At 43.0% G+C, this 25,672-nt stretch overlaps 1 protein-coding gene across 3 annotated transcripts; it reads left to right on the plus strand.

Annotated features, from left to right (window-relative positions):
* The first annotated feature begins 1,223 nt into the window (after positions 1-1,223).
* LOC130689767 (uncharacterized) lies at positions 1,224-24,950 on the plus strand. 3 transcript variants are annotated; one of them, XM_059495832.1, is made up of 31 exons: positions 1,224-1,939; positions 1,978-2,268; positions 3,321-3,491; positions 5,103-5,361; positions 5,935-5,973; positions 6,301-6,472; positions 8,027-8,128; positions 8,223-8,312; positions 8,387-8,954; positions 9,325-9,714; positions 12,443-12,767; positions 13,385-13,590; positions 13,703-14,313; positions 14,385-14,972; positions 15,053-15,161; positions 15,248-15,332; positions 15,463-16,297; positions 16,423-16,619; positions 16,694-16,859; positions 17,018-17,244; positions 17,326-17,761; positions 17,829-18,450; positions 22,241-22,326; positions 22,463-22,547; positions 22,617-22,742; positions 22,808-22,916; positions 22,982-23,166; positions 23,243-23,541; positions 23,604-23,721; positions 23,792-23,911; positions 23,981-24,950. In XM_059495832.1, the coding sequence occupies exons 1-31, from the start codon at positions 1,621-1,623 to the stop codon at positions 24,079-24,081; spliced, it is 8,037 nt and encodes a 2,678-aa protein (XP_059351815.1). In that variant the 5' UTR covers positions 1,224-1,620; the 3' UTR covers positions 24,082-24,950. The 3 variants fall into 3 exon arrangements, with proteins under 3 accessions (XP_059351815.1, XP_059351813.1, XP_059351814.1); XM_059495830.1 differs by having other exon boundaries at positions 1,823-2,268; positions 8,205-8,312; positions 23,981-24,948; XM_059495831.1 differs by lacking the exon at positions 9,325-9,714 and having other exon boundaries at positions 1,823-2,268; positions 8,205-8,312; positions 8,387-8,480; positions 23,981-24,945.
* Positions 24,951-25,672: the final 722 nt, after the last annotated feature.

The following is a 25,672-nucleotide window of genomic DNA, read 5'->3' on the forward strand; positions in this document are numbered from 1 at the left end:
AGTACACACATAAAGTCGATGTGTGTGTTCAATCAGCCATTTGCAGCGATCGTGATGATTAACTTTGGTAGCCCTTTTTTCTGTAGCATCGAGACGTAAACGCGCCAAATGGCGCATTTTCAACAGCGTCGCCCAGCAAATCGAAGTAAAATGGTCTATCATACGTATCGACTCGGCTGGGCTTCGTCTTCAATAGTCGACGTCAGACAGACGGCCCTGCTGCTGCATCGAGAAATGTTCAACGTCGAAAACAAGTTGCGCGTATAGCGCAATTCACAACCCCTCCATTCTTTCTGGTTCTCTCTCGCTTTTCTTCTATGCGTGTGTTGTATAGTAACGATTTATCGATCAGCTGTGTGGGACCCGGGGCTGTGTCTTTCCCCCTCCGGAAAGAGTGGGGAAAAAAAACGGGAGCAACTCCCCCTCGTCTGTGCGTCAGGATTCAGATGCGCAAGCGCTGAATTGATCAGGACTTTTTCATAGTGTCTTGTCTGCGTTGGTCCCATAGATGGAGGAGAACCTAGCGGCGCTGCGGCAGCGATCCGTTCAGTTCGCGCCCGGCCACCCTTTTTAATTTCCTAGTCGTTTCGTCCGTTTGTAGGTCCGTTTTTTTTTTTTAGTGCTGAAAACAAGTTGACATTTTTCCGATTTGTTTAAAAAAATTATTTGAATTCTGTTCAAAGACGTATCGTTTTAGAGTGTTACATCGTGTGACTCGTGTTCGCTTGCCGTGCCAAGGCAAGAATCTAAAAGTGCCCGTTTTCTTCTGAAGTTCGGCCTTTGCTTAATCGTTGCTGGAACCGGCATCGATTGCTTGTGTCACAACATGCATGCATAAATCACCCGGTATGTATTCTTCCCCTTATTTCATAACACGTTTAAGAACAAATTAGATGTTTGTTATTTTCTTTCTCTAATATCAATAGAATATTAAATATGTTTATTATTTATCAAGCTTTTTTTTTTTTATTATTACTTTGTTTGCCTGGCTCCGTTCTGATTCCCCGTATTGTTAACTCCCCCCTCTGTTAAAAGAGGGGGGGGGGTGAATCCTGCGATCGATGAGGGTTCCCTCCCCTTTTATTTTTTCCTTATTCCCTACGATTTTCACGTATACTGTACATATGAAGATATGACTAAAATTAATGACATTGTATATTCCATTTTAGACGGGACGAGTAGCGACATCTATGCCTCCTTTCACTCTGCGCAAAAGAGGCAAGACGCAATCCTGCAGAGAACAGCTGAAAGAAGCCGGAAGCTCCGTGCAAGGGTGTTGGACCTTGAATCGTACGCTGCCCTCGGATATCATTGGGGCTGGAAATAAAAAAGAGGAAACTGTTGCAAAAAGAAAAATGAAGGAATAGTGACCGGAACATGTCGCTGGTAATCACCATGGCAACGACGCCTTCAACACAAAATGAAACTGTTTCTGCAGCCAGATAATTGGCTCAAGTGCCGCTACCGGCGCAGTTGTAGCGAACTCGAAAAACTGCAATCTCCTTCTCTCTTTGTGTTGTGTGTCTGTGGTGGTGGTGGTGGTTTCATCCGCTGGATCACGTTCGCGGTCTTAATGTGCGTGATCCATCACTAGGACAAGAAAAGAAAAGCAGCCTCGCCATGCTGAACTTTGCCAGTAAAATGATCAACACCCTCATCGGGGCGCCGGGCGAGGATGGCCAGCCCGGAAGTAACCCGCAACAGCAATCGCAGCAGTCGATGGGCATGAGAAATCCGCAAATGGGCGGACCACAACGACCCATGTTTCAGGGTCCTGGACCGCAAGGTCAGCGGCCAGGATTCCCTGGACAACAGAGACCACCAGGACCGCACCCCGGCGGAGTAGGACCAGGCTTCGCGGGTCCACGACCTCCCGGACCTGGAGGTCGTCCGCCTGGACCTGGAATGGGACCTGGAGGCCCCGGTGGTCCTGGAATGGGTCCTGGAGGCCCCGGGGTCCTGGAATGGGTCCTGGAGGCCCCGGTGGACCTGGAATGGGTCCTGGAGGCCCCGGTGGACCTGGAATGGGTCCTGGAGGTCCCGGTGGACCTGGAATGGGACCCCAGCGTTTCGGTGGACCTGGGCCACGAGGAAATGGACCACGAGGTCCACCAGGCAGCGGCCCTAGAATGATGATGCAAGGACCAGGTGGTCCCCAACAACCGCGAGGACCTCCAGGAATGGGAGGCCCACGAAGTGGTGGTCCTATGGGTCCCGGCGGTAATGGCCCAGGCAGATTCTACCCGCCCAATCGACCCCCCGGCCAAGGTAAATACGCAATTACCCCATCTAATTGTATTTGGCTTTATTCTTGTGTCAACAACAAAGTGAGCTGAGATACACACACACACTGCTGAACGCGGCATAATGGATGCGTGCATGAAATTGTCAAAGGCAAGCGGACCGGGATAGACAAAGTGCCCCCCCCCCCCATTCTTTCTAGCTGTCCCTGGGCTTGAAGGCGAAAAAAGGGGTCGGGACGTTGTCAACGAAGTTATCCTCTTTTGTGCATCTCGTTCTTTCCCCTTTGCAAAGTGCAAATGGATTTCGGCGTATTACACACAAGTCAGCCATTTTTGCGTTTGGCCCTCACATCCCGCACATTTCGTGTAGAACATTAGTCAAGCGAAAAAAAACGAGGGGGGATCGTCTAATTAATGCTAGACAGACGGAGCAACATCCATTTGCGCAATGCAAACGATACGCCCACCGCTTTCCATTTCGATCCCCCATCAAAAAAAAAAAGAAGAAAACGTTGAATTTCATTTGGCTTGATCCTCCTTCATCTTCATCATGCCTTTTAGCCGGGCTATTGTTTTTTGGCCCTCTGTCGAAATGATATGCCCCTCCCGTTTTTATATACATGACACGGACTCGCTTATGAAATTTGATCCGTCAGATGTATATATGTAAATTTCACCCTTCTGCCCCTTAGAAAATAGGGGAAAACATTATCGTAACAAGAAGCACAAGCAAGTTGGAATAGTAGGCGAATATGCCAACTGTCAGTCCACTAGAAATACATCAAGTGTAAACAAAAGCAGACGAACCTAGAAATCCCGAAATCGGCCTCGTCTTTTTTCTTTAGGAGGGCAGAAAGAAACACAAGTTTTGGGAAAACTTCCATATGTTACGAATGTGTGCGTAGTAAAGTCCGAAAAAGAAAGAAGTTTTCTCTGTCTTCTCAAATCCGGATTAAAGGAAAGAAAAAAAAGAAGAAGGAAAAAGGGAAGAGATTCGTCTTCGTTGACTGCTGAATCGATTTATAATTGATTTTTGGTTCTTTTTAACGTTTTGGTTTATTTATTTTATGTATTTAGGACCGCCTGGACCTCAGGGCCCACTACGGGGCCCCTACCCCGGCAGCAGTCCGCCCGGCCAGCAGATGAGGGGTCCCATGATGGCCAACAATGCCGCCGGTCAGCAAGCGAGACCGCCTTATTTTGGCGGGCCGGCTCCTAACCAAGGACCTGGCATACGTGGTCCAGCAGGTATGCAACATGTTTATTACTTTAACCCCCCCCCCCCCCAAAAAAAAAAAAAAAAAAAAAAAAAAATTTTATTTTATTTAAGTTTTTTTTAAATTTGCATTGCGTGATGTTTTGAACGCTTGATCAATGAGGGGTAAGGATGTTTTTTCCTTTAAAAAGAAAAACAAGGGGGAGGGGCGAATAAGAATCGACATGGAAAAAAAGAAACCCATCCGGCCGGATTTTCTTTTTTTTTTTTTCTATCCTTCTTACCATCTACATACGTGCAGCCCATTTCCTTCTTTTTTTTTTCTGACTTCTCTGTGTTTGAGCTTCTATTGATCCAGTGCTGCCACACGCACAGATCGTACACACACTGAGTACAGTAAAGAGAATGAGCGGCTTGGAGCAAAGAGAAACGAGAGAAAGAGAGAGAGAGAATAATAATGTGTAATAGACTCGGAGGCTGGTAATGGCACCACAGACATGCAGTGAAAGATTGAAAACCAAGCTCTCTATATAATTTACCTCTCTGATAATCTTTCTTCCTCTGTGTGTGTGTGTGTGTGTGTCTGCAAAGGGTCCCCCATGTTTCCTTATTCGTGCTGGAGTTAATATCTACGTTCCACCTATCCAAAATGAACCATCAAATTACATATTCCATTCCGTATCCAGCAATGAAAAAAAACAAAACAAAGCTTTGTGATGCTCTTCCAACCATTGACAGATCAAATCGATTTTGTCCCCCTGCGTTGATATAGCGACACCTCTTACCTAATCAAACGTAAATGTTCGTTTAATGATTTTATTCCTTTTTCAAAAAAGAAATGTGCTATCCCTCCTTTTTTTTTATTCATTATTATTGATCCTATGACGATGGTGGACAAGCAGAGCTCTACATAGACTTTATGGACATAATAATAAAAAGATGGCGTTTGCGTTTGACTCTTGTCAATGCAACGCGAAGCCTCTGCTCATGGCCGTTTGTTTAGTAGCCGAGGACAAAAAAAAGGGGGGGGAGACAGGATTGGTCTCTTTATTATCAAGGGCCGTTGGTCCATTTTCTCTGGCCAGCCATTTCCGTCCGTCGTTCTTTTGCTCTCTTGAGAATCCCAAAAAAAAGGCCCAGAAAGGCGAAATCCAATCTGCACTCGACCACAAACAGACACCCCCCGACGATGCCCCCCTTTCACTAAATCTCGTGTCCATCTATCGAATAGAATTCGTATTGATTAGTACATTCGGGGTCACATGTGAAGCACCTTGGCCGCCATTATCCTTAGTCTGGCTGAATCATTGTTTGAGCGAAGATGACTTTAACAAAAGCATTTCGTGTGTTTCGTAGAAGACTTGAATTTCTGTTAGTGATACGTTTGTTATCGTCTTCCATGCGAATCAGTCGCTCTTTTGGCACGAACGTTGTACGAAGGGCATTTGTCAAGTGCTTTAAAAGAACCTTACATCAATCTCGTGAAAAGTGTATCCAGTTCTCGTTTGATGTTTTTTTTTTGTTCTACGTGTCAACACGCCCCTACCCACAATTTCTTGCTTCCTGTGAAGTTCTTTTTCCCCCCCAAAACAAAAAAAGGAATTGGAATGATTAGTTTTGTTCGAACATTGAATTGTTTTCAGGCACGACAACACGTCCAGGGTTATTTCAACAAGGGCAGCAACAGCATCAAATGATGCCGGGCCAACAGTCGATGGCTGGTGGATCATCGATGCAGCAGGCCTCGGTCAATAACACTGGCGTCCCGGGAGGAGTCCTTCCCGACGTGGACATGAGCCATTTGAGCGAAGAGGAGCGTCTGCTCATCGAAAGTGTCATGGCCAAAGCCCAGATGGAAGAGCTGGAACAGCAGAGCGTCGTCAAACCTCCAACCAATTCAAGGTATCTCATTACTTGAATGTCACATCAATAAAAATAACAATGAACAGAACTTTTCATGTCCTTCTGAGAGGGGCACACATTTTTTCCTTGACTCTCCCAACAGATTTGTGTGAAACTTTTGTATTTCCCTCAGGTGACGTAAATCAGTGTGGAAAAAAGAGGAAAGTTTTTGGGGGATAGAAAACAAGTGGCCAGAAACGGACGTCCAATTCTTGGCACCAGTTTCAGATTATTACACGGTGCTTTTGCAACGCTTAGATGATCATTCCCTCTATAGTACACACACTAAGGAAAAGCGAGAGGGCATCCTTACTCGGCTGGATCAATAAAACGTTCCTGCCTCTCTCTATTCCTTTCGACAGTTCAAAGTCGCATTCTGTTTTTAATGGAATGAAAACGGTTCTTTTATACACGATGGGATACAATCCCATTATAGCTTTTAAAATTTTCTTGGAAAAAAAAAAAAACCTTGTGTAAAAAGCAAGAAAAAATTTAGTTTTGATTGATGTTGTACATGTCATCGTTTGTTCACCTTATTTATTTTTGAAAATTTTCTGTTTCTTATTTCTATAGGATGATGAAAGGACAACTAGCCCGTCAAATATCTCAGCCGTAAGTTGTCATCCAAATTCATTAGGCAAAGTGCTGCATGTCACCTGCATGATCCAATATGCAAATCATTCGATGAAAACTCAATTCTTTCAAGAGTTAATTCTTACTCAAACTGTTCCAAAAAAATTTTATTGCTGGTGCCATAAAAAGCTTTCTTATCCTCCCTGCGGGAATAGAGAGACGTTAACGTAAATCTAATCAACTGTTTGTTGCTGTGGTCTTTTCACCGCCAGACATGTTTGACTCTGACGTGTCGATAATGTTTTTTTTTTTTTTCTCTTTTCCTATCTATGTTGTCTATCTTGTTTGCTGGATGCGTGTGTGCAGGGATCCCTTGGAACGAGAGAACGAGCTACGCTATTCGATCGATCCATCGAGTAACAATAGCACAAGCAACGGCATCAACCGGCGGACGTCCATGTCCGTCACGGACATGTCCAACTTGGCCTCCATCTCCAGCCAGCAACAGAGGCTTTGTAGCGTCTGTTGTCGTCGAGACGTGAGTTTTGCACTATATTTTCACCATCATTAAAACATACCCCTCTTCTTTTTTTTTTTTCATTTCCCAAGATTTGTTTGATTTCGAAACATGACGTCAATGAGGCATTTTCAGCAAACAGTTGGGTCATAGGCCGTTCAGGATCGATTTCCCTTTTCTTCTTCTTCTTTCCCTTGTTTTCTGGCTAATAAATCAGGTTATGATCTTTCCGGTCGGGGACCGTATAGCAAATGCCAATTTGATGGCGTTTGGTCGACTTGTGTGTTTCCCCCTACCCGGATAAGTGCGCGCGTGTGTACCAACAAAGTTTGATGTCCCCCCCCCCCCCCCACGTCTTTTCATGACGTCAACAAGATCTTGACAACCGACGCAAAGTTTTTTTCGAAATTCAACAATATATCGTTCGTCTACGTCTCTAATCGATCCTTTGGGGGACAATCTTTTCTCGCCTTTTGCTGGTCATCATGTACACAAAAGAGAGATAATGAAAAGCCATCGATCATATCCCCTTTTCTTTACTACCACGCCGAGTGTAGTAAAAAAAAAAGAAAAAAAGAGTTCTAGATGTCACATATATCAGTTGAAGATGGCGCCGCAGAGGGGGTGTTGTCTCGCACTTCATTCTCTTTTATTTCTTAATATTTTTCTTTTCTTTTTTTTTTTGGGAGAAAATTTAAAACTATTTTCACATCTTTTGGGTAGGGCCAGAAACGGACGTGATGTGCGTGACGAAAGTCTTGTTTTCCTTCCTCTAAAGAGATGCGTCATAATACGAAACGCATTCAAAACATGAACGTTATTGTGCAGTTTTGTACCCTTTTTCCTCGTTCGACCAACAGTGGAGGGCAACGTTAAAAAAAAAAAAAAAATAAAAGAAGGGGGATAGGTATATTTTATTTTTGATAGAGAGGGAGAGAGAGCTGAGATGTCCAATGTCTTAAAGCCAAGCGGATCAATACTTTCACAGTTGCGGGACGGATGCAAGAGACTTTCATTCTTATAATTCTCGGAATAACATGAAATATTGAAATTCTAATCGTCGTCTAAAAAAAAAAAAAAAAAAATCGAAAGCTTTGAGGATGCAGAAATTGAATTTGTTTTTGGATCCGTTAAAGATGGATGCGCATGCAACATTAACGTTTTTTTTTTTCATTTAAATCTAAAAAATTGTCGTAGTAAATGTGGCTTCCGGAAAGAAGAAATTTTTCTCGGTTTATGAACACAACTAGAAAATGTGATGCGGAACTGTAACACGAACTCGGCTCTCTATCCCTCCCGCTTCCCATCGTCTAAAGTTTTTCTCTTTTGTTTGTCTCTGTGTGTTTGTCTGTGACCGTCTCGGATGACTCGAACGTCAGAAAAAAAAAAGAAGAGAATATGATATCTGAGCTGGCACCATCATCTTACATAAAATATCCGGGACATTCGTTCCGAATCAAGATGAATGATATCAACATTTTTGGGAACCTAAAAGTTTTAATACGTAAAGCACACAGTTTCAATCCCCCTCCCCACTTAAACGCCATTTTGTTTGTTATTTTTGGGGGATAATAGATTAGCGGACGAGACGGGCCGCCCGGCCAGGCTTGTGCAGAGTGCCGTACCGTCGTGTGTACGACTTGCGGTGGATACGCCGCTTCCACTTACGACAACAAAGTGAGTTTTTATTTAAAAAAAAATAAATAAATCAATCAAACCAACAAAATAAAATTCCCCTTGAAACAAATGATAGGTTTCATTTACCGATCAGAACACTGTGTGGTTGTGCCGGACATGTCTGGATCGACGCCAAAACCTCAACTGGTCCCAACAACCTGGCACGATCAATCAACAACCAACCGTATGTCTAATTTGCATATTTAAAACCTTCAAAAGAAATGGAGATTAATCTCGATAATTTTACGTTTTGCATAGACGATGAAATCTTCGATGATGAACGACGCCAGTGGTCAACTGATGGGCTCTGCGGGACGCCAACAGCAGCAACAACAACAACAGCAGACGATGCGTGAGTATAATCTAACGTCGCCGTCTGATACGGCCGACGTTGCCACACGTCCCACCTCATCCTTCATTACCCCGGCCGTTACCACTTCCTCGCCCGTTACCTACCACCCGACCGCACCCACTTCGGCTAATTCACCCCTGTCGTTCGCATCGAACCACCACCGGCCGTCATCGCCGACGGCCATCACCCAATCGGCCGGCTCTCCCAAACCCGTGCCGGATGATCAATCGCACGCGTGGTTTCAATCCGTCTATCGGCGGGAAGACGAAGAGGACGAGGACGAGGAGGAAGAAGAAAACGTGAAAAGGACAAATGTACTGGCAACGTCGCCAGGTGGCGACGCGGCCAATCGTTTGGTTAGCCCGGTGTCTTACACCAGTCACCGGCCGTTCGTCGACGATAGTCATAGGTTGCGCTACCAAGATATCGAGGACGAAACGCACAGTAACGAGAGCGAGGAGAACAATCATCAAGGTAAGATTTACCAAACGTTTCAACTCTCTTAGGGAGTGTCCCCGCCCCCCCCCCCACCATCATCCCCGCTTTATTTGAATTACGCGCCAAACGCAGGGAGGTTTTGCACCGTTGCCAGAAAAACATTGAACGTCTCATTTCAATTTCGTAACGCGTTCAACCCCAAAATTTTGGCATTCCAAATTTTGTTTTTGTTTTAAAAACAAAAATTGAGAAATGAAATGTCTTGAAAAAATAAGTTAACGAAAGGAATTGTTTGAGCGGTCAAAAACAATTCGAAATTCTTTCGTTTTGTGAGGAAGAAATGTTGAAATTCAAAAAGTATTGACACGCGTACGTACGTAAAAAAAAAACACACACACAAAAAAAGGGAAAGATGCGGACGACAGCGACGACTCGCTGATGGAAGAATTGGCAACCGTGGCCGTCAAGGAAGGTTCCGATAGCGATGAGAACCTGAGCGACGTGGAAGAATTGAATCACTGTAAAGACGATGCGGCTGGCATGATGGCTGGCGGCCGTGACGGTGCGGCCGATGCGGAAGAGGCCGACTCGTCTTGCGCTTCTTCCCCTCGCTCTGCCACCACCTCGCCCTCGCCCGGCTCGCCGCCCACCGCCAGCATGACGGCCGCGCTGCAACACGTCTACGAGCACAATCCGGGCGAGGTGTACCCGATCGCCGAGGAAGAAGAGGAGGCCGCCTCGCCCACCGCTTCCGACGGAGTCACCAGCCTCAGACGCAGAGCCCGTTTGAATTCAGGTTAGAATATTCCAAATTGCGCCGCCCTCTTCAATTCCCCTTTCTTCGCGTCAAATTCAGGAACGCCCTCCACCTCCTTTGATATAATTCGAATTAACGCAACTATAACGTCTCTCTTTTGCTCTTTTTATCGCATCCACAGGAATTCTGCTGTTTTTGTTTATTTTATTTTATTTTTTTTTTTCATTTTTGGCAATGCACGGTGAGCACTCTAAAGCACGTGGAACTTTCCCTCTTCCGCACGATCGGCCATTTGCATTTTTTTTTTTTTTTATTATGTTTTTTGCTTCACCTCCTAACGCTGTCCTCGTTAAACTTTTGTCAAAATGGCATTTTCAATCTTTTTCAGTCGATGAAAATTGTGCCTGTCAGCGCGCGGCGGCGGCGTGCGCTTTTTATTTCGTTAAGAGCGCCGAGTTCGAACACTCCGCAGACATATCCATTCCGGATGTCAGAAATAAGACGGTGCGCATCGCCGCCTAGAGAGAGAGAGAGAGAATTGCCCTAATTGAAAGATTTAAAAAAAAAAAAAATGATGTTGACTTTGATCCTGTAAAACATTGAGGGAAAAAAAAAAAAAGGCAAAAGGATCGTTTGAAATGGCGATACTTCAGGGGGAATACGGGCCAATTAAAAGATATGTTTATATTTCTTTTTCTTTTATTTTTTTGAGGGGGGGGGGAGGTCAACATCCGGATGTGATTTTAGTCTTCAATCTTTCCTTATTTATTTTTTAAATATTTGTAATTCGCGCGCTCGATCTGCGGCGATGCAAACATGTCAAACAGATTCGTTTCTTTTTTTTTTATATATATATCACCTCTGGCAGTTCCCGCACTCGTTCACCCTTGGCCGAATTCTGTATCTTTTCATCCGCATTCCACACTTCTTTTTTTTTTATTTATTTTATTTGATTTTTTTCAAGCTTCTAAACCCCAGTGCCCTTGTGTTTGGCCTTCTTTTTTTTTTTTGTTCGTGTTTCGTTTCGATATCTCAACACGCGTAATTGATTTAAAGATGATGGATGTCTAGCCAACGTGATTACGATTGATGGACGGGTGGTTCGTAATGCATTATCGTATTAACCAAAACACACACACACAAAAAAAAAGAAATCAAAGTCACTCTTCTCTTTATTTATTCTGTTCTTTCTCTTTCTCTTTGATTGGTTTCTCATCACACCCACTTTTGTGTTACGTGTTTCTCCTTTTATTTATTTTTTTTTCTAGCTTTCTTGTTTTTCATGTGCTTCCAAAAAAAAAATATCCAAACAAAAAAAAAAACAAACAAACAAAAGAAATGATGATCATCTGCGACGACGATATCTCTTCAACCTTTATCATATCGAAATTCACTTACAATTATTATCTTTCCTAATCCAATTGTGATGCACTTGTTCCCTCCCCCTTAAATCACCGTTTGATGGCCACATCGCAGTCCTATTATTATATTTTTTTTTTTTTTTACAGCGAGTATATCTATGTCGACCAGGTCTTTCTTGAATTCGATTTTGAAAGGAGGATCAATTTAAAAAAAAAAAGAAAAAAAAAGACTTAAAAAAATTATTTCAATCCTGAAACAAGACGAAAGAGACGTGGTGAAAAAAAAAGCGCATCTACGACAGCCACCCCTCATTAAAAAAAAAAGATTCTATCACTTAAAAAGAAAAATCAAAATCTATTTTCTTCTTTCCACTGTCCCAACGTATTTAAATCATTTTTTTTTAAATTCATTGTTTTTAAACTACGCCATCTCGTGGGCTCTTTTTTTTTTTGTTTTGTTTTTTTATGGATCTCAATTGGAAGCACATCTAGCCGAATTGATTTATTTATAATTTAAAAAAAAAAAATGCAAAGATGATCACTGGTTGACTAACACGTTACGTTCAATTAGAAGCTTTGATTTTCAGTTGTAGATGAATTGCCTTTTTTTTTTATTATTATTATTATTATCCCATTCCCGGCTTGTTTTAATTAACATTCTACAGAAAAAAACCAATTCTTGAAAAAATTATAATTCTAGTCGAAAACTCTTATTTAACATCCCCTCCCGGTTTTAGCATGCCAATTAGATGATTTCCAACAGTCGATTTTCTTCTTGTTTCTTTGCCAAATTTGCATTTCTCTTTTTTCGTTTTTGGCCAAACATTTGCAGCATTTCTATGTGTAAACAAAGTTACTAATCAAACTATATTTAATCGATGGTGAAAGAGAGCACATAGATAATTATTTGTTTCAAACAAAAAATTAAAAAAAAAAAAAAAAAAAATGGGGCTTGAACCTACCAACAGGTAAGACGATCACTGAACTTCACTTCAATTTTCATATGAATTTCATTTTTTTCATTGACGACTCCACAACCCTTTATGTCAGATTTATTCTCTCCAATTTCCGGCTGTGCGCTCTCACGTCCCAACGTCTTGAAAAAAAAAAAAAAAAAAAAAAAAAGGATTGAAAAAAAACCAAACAAGAAACGCAATTCTAATAATTTTTATTAAAAAGATGGAAATGAATTAACATTCACGATCTCTTCTGCGTCGACACGAGTATCACTCACTTTTGATATCCCACCTTAATTCACAATCCCCTCCTTTCTTCAACCTGTTCCTACCATTTCATCTCAATTGTGATTTTCATTTTAAAACATTTTCATTCATTTAAAAAAAAAAATGATAATAATATGAGAGAACATTGCTAAAACACCTCATTTTTCATGTCTAAATAAATAGGATCGGGAATCGAAGGATCGGCCATGGGCATGTTCAACGATCAAATGACGACAGCCAACGCGCAGATGAGGATCGGCTCGCCGACCAATGCACTCTACCATCGATCTAGCGCCGCATCGTCGGTGGCTGCTAATCAAACGATTACGTCGATGGCTGGCGGTGTGCGCCACGGCGTCGATCCTTCACCATCGTCGTCTTCATTACCTCCGTCCAATTCGGCATCGAATTTGATGAGCCATTTCGGATCGTCGGCCATCCGATTCCGATCGGCCAACCAGCCGTGCGACGTTGCCACGACATCGACCAACAGTTTTAAAGACGAGAGGTTAGTATTGCCCATTTCGCTTTGCTGATGCATTTTTCGTCTGCTCAAAGTGCCACACACACACACACAGGTCGATATCCATGCCCCCCCCCCATGTCGTGTATAGGCTTCTATTGGGAAAGAAAAAGGAAAAAAGGGTGGGGCTCTCGGAGGTTGGGAAAGAGAGTCTTATGACATGCCCCGTTCTCCTACCCCCCCCCTCCCGTTTCGTTCGTCTTCAAACTTTCTTCTCGTAGGAAAAGAAGAAGCTCAGTATTGATCTTCCATCCGTTTGCGGTCGTCGCTCTGCTGCGACTCTCTCTCTCTCGCAACGCGGGAGCGCTTCGTTTTTATTTTTTTTTTTTTTTTTTTTTTTTTATTTTGACTGCAAAACGAGATCGATAATCTAACGTCCCTGTGTCGCCACCTATTTTTTTGTGTGTATTTTTACATGTATCGATATTGAGTTTTCCTTAAGTCGAGTGCTTCTTCGATCACGAACTTGCCCTAACTCTCATGAAAACTCCATTTTTTTTTTGTTTGGCTTCATCACTGGCGCCTTCCATTTTTTTTTTTTTTTTCGTGACGAGTTGTTGTGTCGTTTGCGATGTGTGATGACGTGCCGTCATGTTTCGCAGGATGCCCACATCGCCTCCGGCTACCGGCATGATGGCCCCAACAGCCAGTGGCAACCACCTCGTGCAGCAGCAGTACAACAACGAAATGCCGCACGACAACAACACGTTGATCCATCAGCAGCAACAACAGCAGCAACAACAACAAACGGGTGGTAAACCGGCCGGGACCATAACGGGCATGTTGGCCGATTTCAGCCGGGCTCTAGGTAAAACGTTTTTTGTTTTTTGTTTTTATTTTTGTTAGTATGGAAAATCAAAAATGGCCGGCCCGTTTTTATCGTGTGCAAACGTTGTTGAACAACGTTGTTTGTTGACCAGGTTTGGGCAGCAATGCGACCAGATCATCTGACCAGACGTTCGGCCAGTTGAACGATCAGCAATTGCAGCAGCAGAACGCGGCCAAGATGAACGCGACGCAAAGCCAACAATTGCAGATGCAACAGCAACAACAACAGCAGCAGCAGTTGCAACAACAGCAAATGCTTCAATCGGCAATGAATCCGCTACAACAACAGCAACAAGGGCAAAACGTGTACTTCTCGGCAGATGGGTCTGGCAATGTTGTGGTCAATCAAAGCGTCAATCCGTTCACGGGCCAGCAGCAGCAGCAAAGCGGCCTGGCTGGCCAGCAATTGCAGACGAGCAGCTACAATGCGGTGTTCGCCACCAACGCCCTATCGCAAATGGACCCGCAACAACAACAAATGGCTCTACAACAGCAGCAACAACAACTTCAATTGCAACAACAGCTCGGCCAGCAGCGTGTGGGCAATAATGCGATCATGGTGAATGAGAACGCAGCCGGCCCGTTATTCCAGCAGAATAAACAGCTGACCCAAATCAATGCCATGTCATCGAATGCCGTGCAACAACCTTACGCTCTAGTGAACACGGCTGGCCCCAACAATTACGTCCAGCAAGTGGCCCAGGTCAGTTTGAGTGTTCAAGACCTTTTCATTTTTTAAACGTCATTCTAAATTCGCGTGTTCTGCAAAAACAGCAATTTGAACAGAGTGGAGTGGCCGCTGTTATTGCATCTCAACAACCCATCAATCAGCTGACGGGCATGGAACAAGCCAATCTCTTTGTCAGTCAGCCACAATCGTCTGCCTATCAAATGCCTGGGGCCATTGCGACCGTCGCGATGGACCAGCAACTTCACAGGCCCTTAGTCCAGACGGCACTCGTTCAACAACAGCAACAACAACAGTTGTTGGCGAACAACCCTCAGAGTCACATGGTGATGAACGAGGCGACCAATCGCATGGCCATGTTCAATCAACAAACGCAGCAACTTCAATCGACGACAGCGGCCGCTGCTCTGGCAGCCGGACAAGCGCAGCAGCAGCAGCAGCAGCAACAACAACATTCGATCCAGCAGCAGCAAATGATGCAGCAAGCTGCAGTGCAGCTCCAGCAGCAGCAATCCATCATCCAGCAGCAACAGCAACAACTTTTAATGATGAACAACACGACCAATCAGGACTTTATGCAAATGCAGCATCAAGCCCAGCATTCGAAGAAAATGCGCAAGATGGGCACGGCCCAGAACGCCGCACTGGAACTCCAACAACAGCAACAATTTATGGTTCAATGAATTGTTACAAAAAATAATTGCGTATTCAATTAATTCAAATTTCGCGGTTTGCGTGTGTGTGCGTGACACAGGCTGCCAACAAGATGACTCCGCAAACCATCCGGAAGAACATGCTGACTCAACAACAGCAGCAACAACAACAAGCTCCGTCGGCGGCGTTACTCCACCAATCTTCCATAGGTTTTTTTTTGTTTTGTTTTGTTTTTATCTCTTTATTTGTTTATTATTTCGATATTGAAACGAAATTGCATTTCCCTTCCATCTAGTTCCGGATCCCAATAAAATGAGCCACGGGATGGGAGACCTTTACGGAAGTAGTTCCACACTCAGATCCGCCGATTTACTGCACAAGTCAGTTTTCTAAAAAAAAAAAAAAAAAAAAAAATAGATAAATAATTCCTTGATATATATATATATATATATTTTTCTTATGTGTGGGTGTGTTGCCTGCCGTTTCTAATCGATGATAACTCACACACAGGAGCAGAATCCGGTTGATCGATGGGCGGCCGTACAGTCCAAGCGGATCGCCAGAAATCGATATGTTGGGAATGCGGCCGGGCCCGGCTGCTCATTCGTTCATGATCGGCAGTGGCGGAACGCCGATTACAACGCCTATGGGCACACCGGCTGGAACACCTCGAGGAGGAGCCCACAGCCGAGACAGTCGCGATCTGCTGGCTTGCGACTCGCCAGACACGCTCAGCGAGACGGATTCGCAGGCATCGCTCCGTCTGCGTCGGAAGTTGCCTCTACTTCCGCCCGACCAAGAGGCCGCCCTCCTTCCGTCTGTCCAGAAGAAGAAACTCGAGTTGGCTAAAACCCAACAGCAACAACAGCAGCAGCTAGTCAGCGTCCAGGAGCGGATCAAGGCCTACAGCAATTTGCGCCAGGGATCGCTGACGGAGGCCCTGAACGCGTCCAGCGCGGCCGATCGGGGCTACGCCACGTCGGCCGCTTCGTTCGGCGGACTGACGCGTCCCACGTCCGAGACCAACTTGCGCCAATTGGCCTACGGTGAATCGATGGCGTCCTCATTGGCCGCACGGCCCGGCTCCGCTCTGGGTCTTTTACAAGGGTCCAGCATCGTCAACGCCAACGGACTCCGATCGACGTTGAACAGCAATTTGACGCAGGCCAATCTGGGCGCCGTTGCGCGATCCAATCCGTCCATCAGCGTCAAGTCGGAGGACCAGACGTTACGTGAAAGCTTGGCCGCCATCCTTCCGCCGGACTTGAGGCACTTGGTCGGAGCGCCCAGCACGAGCCTTGTGACGACATCGACAACGAACGACTCGACGGCCATCCTCAGCGTTGTAAGAGAAAATTCATTTATTTTTATTTTATTTACTTATTTATTTTATTTTTTTTTTTTTTTGATATGCAAATTTTTCCATTATGATTTTTTAATTAAAAGGGAAATTTGTTTTTAAATGGAAAGGGTGGATATCGCACGGCCGCGCTAGAAGACTTGCGCGGGTCACCGCTGACTCGGAGACGAGCTCTGGAGGAGGAGCTGCACAGGCTGACTGAAGATCGGGCCCGTCTCAGAAGCCAAACGGACAAGGACCGCGAACGTGAGGTCCGAATCCGGCGCGAATTGGACAAATTTGCCGCCCTCAGAGACCCAATGAAAAGGTAAAACAATGAAAGCAATTCATCAAAAAAAAAAAAAAGCAAATTAAAAATTTAAAAAATACTTTTGGAAATAGATTCGATACCCAGAGAAGGCCGGGCAGCGCGGCGGCCGGTTTAATAGGAGCCCAATCATCTGGATCGAGTGTGTCGTCACGACTGCGCAAGAGCCGAGGACATCGGCGACAGTTATCCGATCCTAGAGTGTCTTCGCTCATGAGAGAACGAGAAGAATCATCTGATGTAAGAGCATAGCAAACTTTATGACAATGTCTTTTAACGAAAAACAAAAAACAAAAAAAAACAAAACAAAAAAAAAAAATCAAAACAAAAAAAAGAAAATCCTATTTACTTTGTGTGTGCGTGTGTGTTGTGTGTTGTGTGTGTTGGGACGTCGACAGAGATACTCTACGGGCCGATCTCAATCGATGAGCCGGGCGAAAGCTTACGAATACGAGTCGCTGGAAGAGCTGAATAGCAGCATGGCCGGTGTTGGCATGAGCAATAAATCCGACTGGGATCGCCACCGATCGATCCCCACTTCATATTCCGGCAGTGCCCTCAACCGTCTGCTCACCGAAGATGACGACTTCCTCTCACGCAAATACTCGGCTTCAAACAGCCGCAGGTATGTACACGTGTGTCCATCTAGCGGCTGATAATAAAACTAAATGTTCTTTTCGTTTTTGTTTTGATTTTTTTTTTTTAGGAGCCATGTCAGGAGATCCAGCGATGGTGGGATGACTATGACCGATTATCTGATGGATCCTTCGTTGATCGGATTGGGTGGACATCATCAGGGCCAGTCGAGGTCGCGTTACGGCAACGATGCGCGCGTGTTGAGTCGCGGGCTCAGCTACGACGTGGCCGATCGGAGCGGCGTGATGCTCGGCGGCGGAGGCGGCCATCACGGCAATGCCTCGCATTCCAAATCGATCCTCTTGTCGCGCAAACCGCGCTCTTGGCACCCGTCGCCTTACGGCAGCGACGAAGAGTTCCTGGATGCCGAGGACGATATCCTGACCCGAGAGGCTAAAAAGCAGCGGATCAAGGCGGAAATCGCCCGTCGGAGGCAGCAGATCGAGCAGAACTCGCGGCTGCACGACGAGCTCCTTCGCCTCTCTCGTTTGCGCGAATGCGGCGATGTGAGTTGTCGCTTTTTATTTTTGCAAACATTTATAGCCTCTTTTTAAAATGTTTGTGTTGGTGTAGGTGAGCGGTTATCAGACAAATCACGGCCTGTCCGGCGGGAATGGTTCGGGAGGACCGTACGGCGGTGGCAGCAGCAGTAGCGGCAACGCTGCCCGACTAGCGGCGGCGGCTAGCAATTCTTCCGTCTTGAGGTCCATCAACGACATCTTGCGAGAAGATCGGGAATTTATTCATCGATCGCGCAGCAGCTCGAGCGGCGGTCACTTGTACCAGCCGGACTACGTGAGTCACCACCATCACGTGTCTCCTACGCGACGGCCGTACCACATGTCGTCGGTCCAGCATCAGTATGGCTCTCATTCGAGAGGGGCCAGCCCGGCCCGTGGCGCTGTTAATTATTCGGGCGTGCCGACGGAGGAGGAGCGGAGCATGGAACGACTGGCCTCCACCTTCCGCACCGAGGACTACACGAGCAGTTTGTACGAGCGACTGCACGACTTCTCTCCGCTGGCCAGCGATCCCGAACTTGGCGGAGGTGTAGGCGACATGATGATGTACAACAGCGGCTCTGGCCCGACAGCCATGCCCTTATTGCCGGACATGCCCAGCCGTTCGCGCAAGTTGCTGGAGGATTTGGCCGCCAGCGCCAACGATGCGCCCACCATGCACATTCAGTCACGAGGCAAGTACGGAGCCGGGGCGCACAGTACCTCGCGCTATCTGTCGCCGCGCTGATTTCTCCAACATTTATATTTTTCTCTTTCGAAAAAAAAAAAAAAAAGAATTGAGCGCGGCTTTTTTTTTTTTTAAGCAAAAAAAAAAAAAAAAACAAAACAAAAACAAAAATGGCCATCATCATCTTCACCTTCCCACCAAACCTCTTTACGTCAAAAAAAAAAATTTTTTTTTTTTTTTGGGGGGGGGGGGGGGGGGGGGGGGGGGGGGGGTTTTTTTTTTTTTTTCTCCAGTAGTTTTCCGTCATGGAACTAAATCTCCGGCGTGCCACCAACACAGCGTTTTATTATTCTTAATTATTTTTTTTTTTTTATTTTCTTCGTTTTAAATAAAGAAAAGAAAAAAAAAAAAGAAAAGGAAATTCTTTGGGCGGGAAGTTTAAAACGTGAGAATTTTTTTTTTTTTTTTTTTGATCTCTCGCGAGCACAAAAGAAATCGAATTAAATTATAGTGAAAAAAGAAAATGAGGTTCAATTCCTAGCAAATTTTTTTTTCTTTCCAGCCTTCGCTTGAAATTATCATCGTGAATCAAAAAAAAAAAAAAAAAAAAAAAATGGATTGGATGGCCATAGTCAGCCAGTTTTTTAATTTTTAGGAATGAATTTCTTTTTATCCCAACTTGTTCATTTGCATATCTTTTAAACCAAAAATCCTTTTGGATGATGACGTCTCGACCGAGCAATTCAAAACGTGTGTCTGGTTCTTTTGTGTCCCGGTAGTTTTTTTTTTTTAATCTTTGAAAACGATTAGTGACAGCAAGCCTTTTGAATCATTCCCTTTCACGCGTCACTAACTCTATTATCGTTTATCCATTTTTAATTTTTTTTTTTTTTTTTTTTTTTTTTTTTTTAGTTTTGTGCTCTGGCAAACGCTTTTCTTTTTTTCGTTTCAACTTCGACATCTTCAGTTGCAGACTCTTTCCTTTCTCTTCTTCATCTTTCATGTCTTGATTGATTCCTTTCGTAGTTTTTTTTAATTTCTATTTTAGATCTCCCCCCCCCCCCCCCGCAGGCACAAAAAAAAAACGAATTAAAGATTAAAAAAAAAAAAAAAAAAAAAAAGAAAAAAAAAAAAAAAAAAAAAAAAAAAAAAAAAAAAAAGATATATAATGAATTTTCCTGTTGATGAAATTGCAGTAGATAATTTCCATGTCGGTAGTTTCTTTTCTTTTTGGTGTATGTTTGTGTGTGTGTGTTAACCGTCGTGTTGATGGAAAGCATCGTAGTTCACGTCACACGCCCTCCTCCCGATCTCTCGCCATTTTTCATCATTCGCCTCGCTGCATAGCCTATCCCTTTTCTTTTTTTTTTTTAATAGAAAACTTAATTACTTTTGAATTGAGAGATGTTTGATCGTATTTCAAAAAAAAAATATCTCTCTGGGACATTTTGCTGCACACACATTCATTTCATCATGTCGTTGAAACAGTTGGGGTTTTTGCTTTTTTGAAACCTCCCGTTGTTTCGTTATGGATCGTAATGAGACATCCCTTAGTGATTTGATTGCTTTTTTTTTTTTTTTTATTATTATTATGATTATTATTATTTGGATGGCATCAAATCCCTTCACGCGTTCACATTTGCAAGGTTTATTAAGTTTTTTTCTTTCTCTTCTTTTTTTGGATTGATGGAAATGATGGGCCATTGAAGTAGTTTTGCCATGTGCACCGTTTCACTAATATCGTGACCCGCCCCCCCCATCCTCGTGCCCTTTCCCTCTACTCCCGCCCTTCGTCTTTTTTTTCAAAATGAAAGGTTAAGCAGCAGCTCTTTTTTTTTTATTATTATTTTTTTTTTTTTTGTTTAATGTAAAGAATAAAATCTCTTCTTTTTTTTTTTCAATTCCTGGTGCCTTATGAACCAACCCAATATTTCTAATTCTATATACCTAAACGTCAGCGCCCTAATGCAATATCTCTCTCTTCTTTTTTTTAATTGCGGACTGATTCTAAAAATTTATTCTTTTTTTTTTTTTTGCATTGACCCTTGATTGATATCATTTTTTCTTTTAGCTAGATTGTGTAACGAGAAACCGGGAATGGTTTCAAATTTTCCCGCTTCTCTTCTCGACAGTCCCCTGCCCCCTCTCATCTCCATAGCAGCACACTTTTCAATTTACAGAAAGATGAATTAAAAAAAAAAAAGTCGAATTTCTTTTTTCTTTTTTAAGGGCTGATTGAAAAGAGAACATTTTTTTTTGCATGACCGTCCTTATTTTAATTCCCCATCCCCCTCCCTCATTGTGTTGCCTATTATTTTTTATTTATTTTAATTTAAAAAATTTGAGTAACGAACGCGCGCCCGTGCGCGTTGCATAATGTTGTTGCTGGTGGTTGGTTGCTGAACGCTCGGATTTTGTTCCATTTGACGGGGGAGGATTGAGAGATGTTTTTTTTTTTTTTTTTTTTTTTTTGTGGTTGTTCCAGAGGGCACTTTTTTTTTATTATTATTTATTTATCTTACCATCAAATGTTTTTTTGTTTTTTTAATTATTCTTTTTTTCTCTCTCTCTCTCTCTCTGCCATAAGCTTTCCTTTCGTTTGCTTGTTAATAATGAAAGTTTTGTGGGTGTGTCTGTTTTGATTCCCTAACCCAGAAATCCTTGCAATTGTCAGCTAGGCAAAATGAGAGAGAGAAAGAGGAAACACATTTTTTTTTCTTTTAATTGGGAAGGGTGCATTTTCTCCAGACAGACCACACATACGCAATATATCGTTATATATACATATATGTGTTTATTGCCTCATCTCCCTTGAAATCAAAGGCATCAAAAACATTCCCCTTGCCCTCCATCCTAAAATTCAAAAAAAAAAAAAAGGAATAGATCGTGTGTCAAATGTAAAATTTCATTTTGGGGCTGCTGCTGTTGGATTTTTCTGTCCATTTTTTTTTTTTTTTCTTTTTGTTATTATTTAATTAACAAAAACATTTCCTTGTCTCCCTCCTTGCCATTACCGACACCCGTTCCCTACCACTTTTTTTTTCTCTCTCTCTCTCTCTCTCTCTCTTACTCTCTCTCTATTCTCTCAATTCATTGCATGTAATTCTCATCAATGTTGGCTGGCTAATTACACGTTTTTTCGGGCCTTCGTCGCGCAAAAAAAAAACAAACAAACAAAACAAAACAAAACAAAAAAAGGAACATTTACATTTCAATCCTTTGGCTCTCTTTACTCTTTTACTAGATCTATCTTCTATCTCTCTCTCTCTATCTATCTATCTCTTCCTTTATACATCACTAAATGTATTTAATTTGAACGACTTTTAACCGAATCGTTTGTTTGTGTACATCTCAACAATTTACATTTATGGAACAACATTCAATGTCAATTATTTCTATCTTTTTTCTTTTTGGAGTTGTTGTTGTTGTTGTTTTGTCGTTGATTGTTCGCGTACCAAAAAAAAAAACAAAAGAAACGAATTGAAAACAAAAAAACAAAACAATTGAAATCCAAAAGTACAGGGCCGAGAGACAGAAAACCAGAAAATTGCGGCGCTGTGTCATTTGCATACGTCAAGTATTCCATTTGCTCCGGCGAGTAGAAACGTCATCTACCAAAATGATGTGCTCTTTTCATTTTTATTGATTTTTTTTTTTTTTTTTTAAATTAAGTTTTATCTTTCAAATTTGAAAAGTTTGATGATCTAAAATGTGAATGTTAAAAAAAAAAAAAAAAAAAACGAAAGCAAACAAATATTTGACATGTTTCAATTCATCAGGATATGATTATTCATCAGAGTGTGATGGTGGTGATCCTTGCTACTCGGATCCGGAGGAAAGCAACCGGAATCGAGGCCGTCGTTCGTCTTATTATTCATCTGAGGTAGGTCCATTTTCAATTCGCACTTTTTATGTTTGTCAATTTGATTTGTAGGAAAATGACAGTATCCGGGATCATTTTATCCCTTAGTTGAACGTGAGAAATCAATTTTTTTTTTTTTTTTTTTTTTTCATGTCAGCACAAAGGGCCGGGTAAAAGACGTTATCCATTTCCCACCAAAAGGATCTTATTGACGTGCGACGCGAAATCCACCGCCACTACAGGTAATTTGTTTTCATTTAAATTCACACAATTTAAAATTCTAAATCTTAGCCGTTTTAAATGTTATACAGACAATGGATTGGGGATGCGAGTGGTCGGTGGACTGGAGATCCCCGGAAGACAGGGCGAGATCGGAGCTTTCGTCACAGAGATCTCACCTGGTGGTGTAGTAGACACGCACGGGCAAGTCCAAGAAGGTAAAAACAATTTTTTAAAAATGAACAACACGACATTTAAAAATTCGAATTGGACTGTGTCGTAGGCGATCAAGTTTTGGAGTGGAACGGGATTCAATTGAACGGCAAATCATTCGAAGAAGTTCAGAGCATCATTTCTTCCACCAGAGGCGAAGTCGAGATCGTCATCTGCGGGTAAGTTCAAATTCATTTTCCATCCTCTTTGATTCAGTTATTTAATTATCCACATGTACATCCAGGGAAAAAGCCAGCGCACAATACGATGGAGCACAGTCTACTAGGACGATGAACGTGAGCGGAAGAGAAGAGGTGGACATGAACGGCAACAGCAGTCGCCATCACATGTCAGGTGAACTCAGCACGGCTTCGCCAACTGAGGCCATTCCACCTCAGAGACGTGGACCTCAACAGCCGGTTGTCAAAGGTGATTTTAATTTATCCGCCATTTTCGAATGAACCATCGTTAAATTTTTTTTTTTTAAATAAATGTAAATTTATAGGAATCATTCGCAATAAAGTGCCGAAAGCGGAAGAATGCTTGGAGGACCCCGAAGTGCGCAAGCGCAAATGGACATTGCCTTTGGGACAAGTTCAGGTCCTGTCTTGCTACGACAGTCGAGCTCACATTCTTTACGTGACAATCATCCGGGCTCGCAAATTGCAAACGCGACGTCCCAATGGCGATGCTCGACCCGACCCACTCGTTCGCTGCGTACTCCTGCCCGGCCGCAAAGTGGAAAACGAACGACGGACCCGCTATTTGAGTCTTACTAGCGATCCAGAGTGGCATCAAACTATGGTATGTTTTTGCCAACACACTTACAAGTGTAACCTTTATTTCAATTTATTCAACTTTAATAGGTTTATCCGGCTGTTCCGCCTGCTGATTTGCCTAAACGTCAGTTGGAAGTGACAGTTTGGCATCATCAATGCGATGGCCGTCTCGAATTCCTCGGTGAATTCCTTCTCGATCTTGCAAGTATGTTGAAAAATAATTAAATAGCGTGTCTGTTCGATGATTCTATTGAGAAAAAAAAAATGAATTGCAGATCCTGGAACGATTGACGAACAGCCGCACTGGTACCCCCTGCAGGATAATTCAGGTGGATTGGCCAGTCTTCCAATGGCTCCAGATCACGGAAATGATTACAGCAATGGCAAACCTGCAGGTGATAATTAAATAATCAATTCAAATTCAATACAAAAAAACAAAAGCATTCCCTCTTTCCATCTCGTAGGATCGCAGCAAAGGAGTAGTATGGCGAGAGCAAGCATGTCTTCCGCTCTAATGGATTCATCGTCTTCCGGATGTCATGGAGCGGCCTGCACCGTCCTTTAGAAATACTTGAAACACGATCATCATCGAGATCTTTCCACGTTTTTCTTGCTGTTATCTTTGTATGTTGGAGACTTTATCATTGTCTTGTCGTTAAGTGTCTGATGTACACCCACGATGTATCATATCATTTCAGTCAACGAAGCATATCCGTTTGGCGACAGCATCAATTCTCAACACATACAATCACTTCGTCAATCCCTATATATATTTATATGCTCAATATCTTTACTGCTATTATTGCTGTATTGCGTTTCATTCTTCTTCTACGTGTCTTCGTGGATGGATTATTCTGTCTGTGATGTTCTGTGTTCTCCCCCATTTCACCGATTCATTCAAATGCGCACACTATTGAATTAATGTACATACAAAACGAGCGGCCTCTTTAGTTGTTGGTAGCGCCATCTTTGTTCTTCTTTCAAATGTTTCCTTTTTTTATATATATTGTTCGGTTCCCCGTATGTGGAAAGCAGCAGTGGTAATACACTTGCTGAAGCTGTTCAATTTATTCTTAAGCCCACCTTTAAAACTCAATTGTAAACCTAATAGATTGTTTCATTTTACTCTTTTAATAGATCGCCGGCTACCTACTGTTGTTAGATACAGTAAGGAAACAAAAACTTCTGGGTATCGAAGAGACAAAAACTTACGGGTAGCGAATTGGGTCACATATCCCGATGATTAGCTGCCTGCATCCATGAACCGTCTTTCAGGCCATGGGGAGACTTATCAACAACCTACGTTCTATGATTACCTCTTCTCTACCCTTCAGTTTGTGGGTCGATCTTTAACATGTAGTGAACGGTACTACAGATCGTTTTTTTTTGTGTGTGCCATTTTTAGCCCCTTTATAGTAGGCATGGCTCTTCTTTTTTTCTTCTTTGGATGTAGAATCTTGCGTAATCCGATGAGATGAAGAATCTTGAGAATCCGTTGAATGAATGTTGTGTAATACGATGACATCCGAAGAATCTTGCGAATTTTGAGTGATGAATTGGAGGGTGGTGGAAGGAGACCTTGGAGGGCTTGGAAATTGGAGGTGACGGGATTTGAACCCGGGTCCGACAGAATACAAAGCGAAGGTGATAACCATTGTGCCAGGACCGCACACCCCAACCAAATTTTGCTTTCGATGTCACCTCTTCAAATAGGCCGCTTGTGTGTGTAGAAGCTATGTGGCAGATGGCGCTGTGGCATAAGCTGCGGCTGGGATGCTGATTTCATAGGTTCGAATCTTTGTTTTTATTTTATTTAAATATTGTTTTTTTGCGTTTAACAATTTTTTGCCTCTGCCCGTCGACCCAACATATTTCTACCGAGAGCCTGTTGAAGTGGCTCGTCGGAAATTTATAGAGTAAAGATTTAAAAAGGAGGTGAATGTTGAACAGGGCTCGATTATCAGCTGATTTCTCGTCGGCGATTGCCGTCATTTAATAACGTTGGCCATTACGCACTGATAAACAGTTCAATTTTATTCTCTTTGCCGGTAAAAAAAAGAAAATCTAGCCTAAAGGGACCAGCAACACGGCAACTTCATTTTGGCCTGATTTCGCGTTTTCTACATTTTTTTTTTTCTTTTGTTGGCGGGAAAACT

Source organism: Daphnia carinata, chromosome 6 (genome assembly GCF_022539665.2).
Source record: "Daphnia carinata strain CSIRO-1 chromosome 6, CSIRO_AGI_Dcar_HiC_V3, whole genome shotgun sequence".
Lineage (NCBI taxonomy): Eukaryota > Metazoa > Arthropoda > Branchiopoda > Diplostraca > Daphniidae > Daphnia > Daphnia carinata.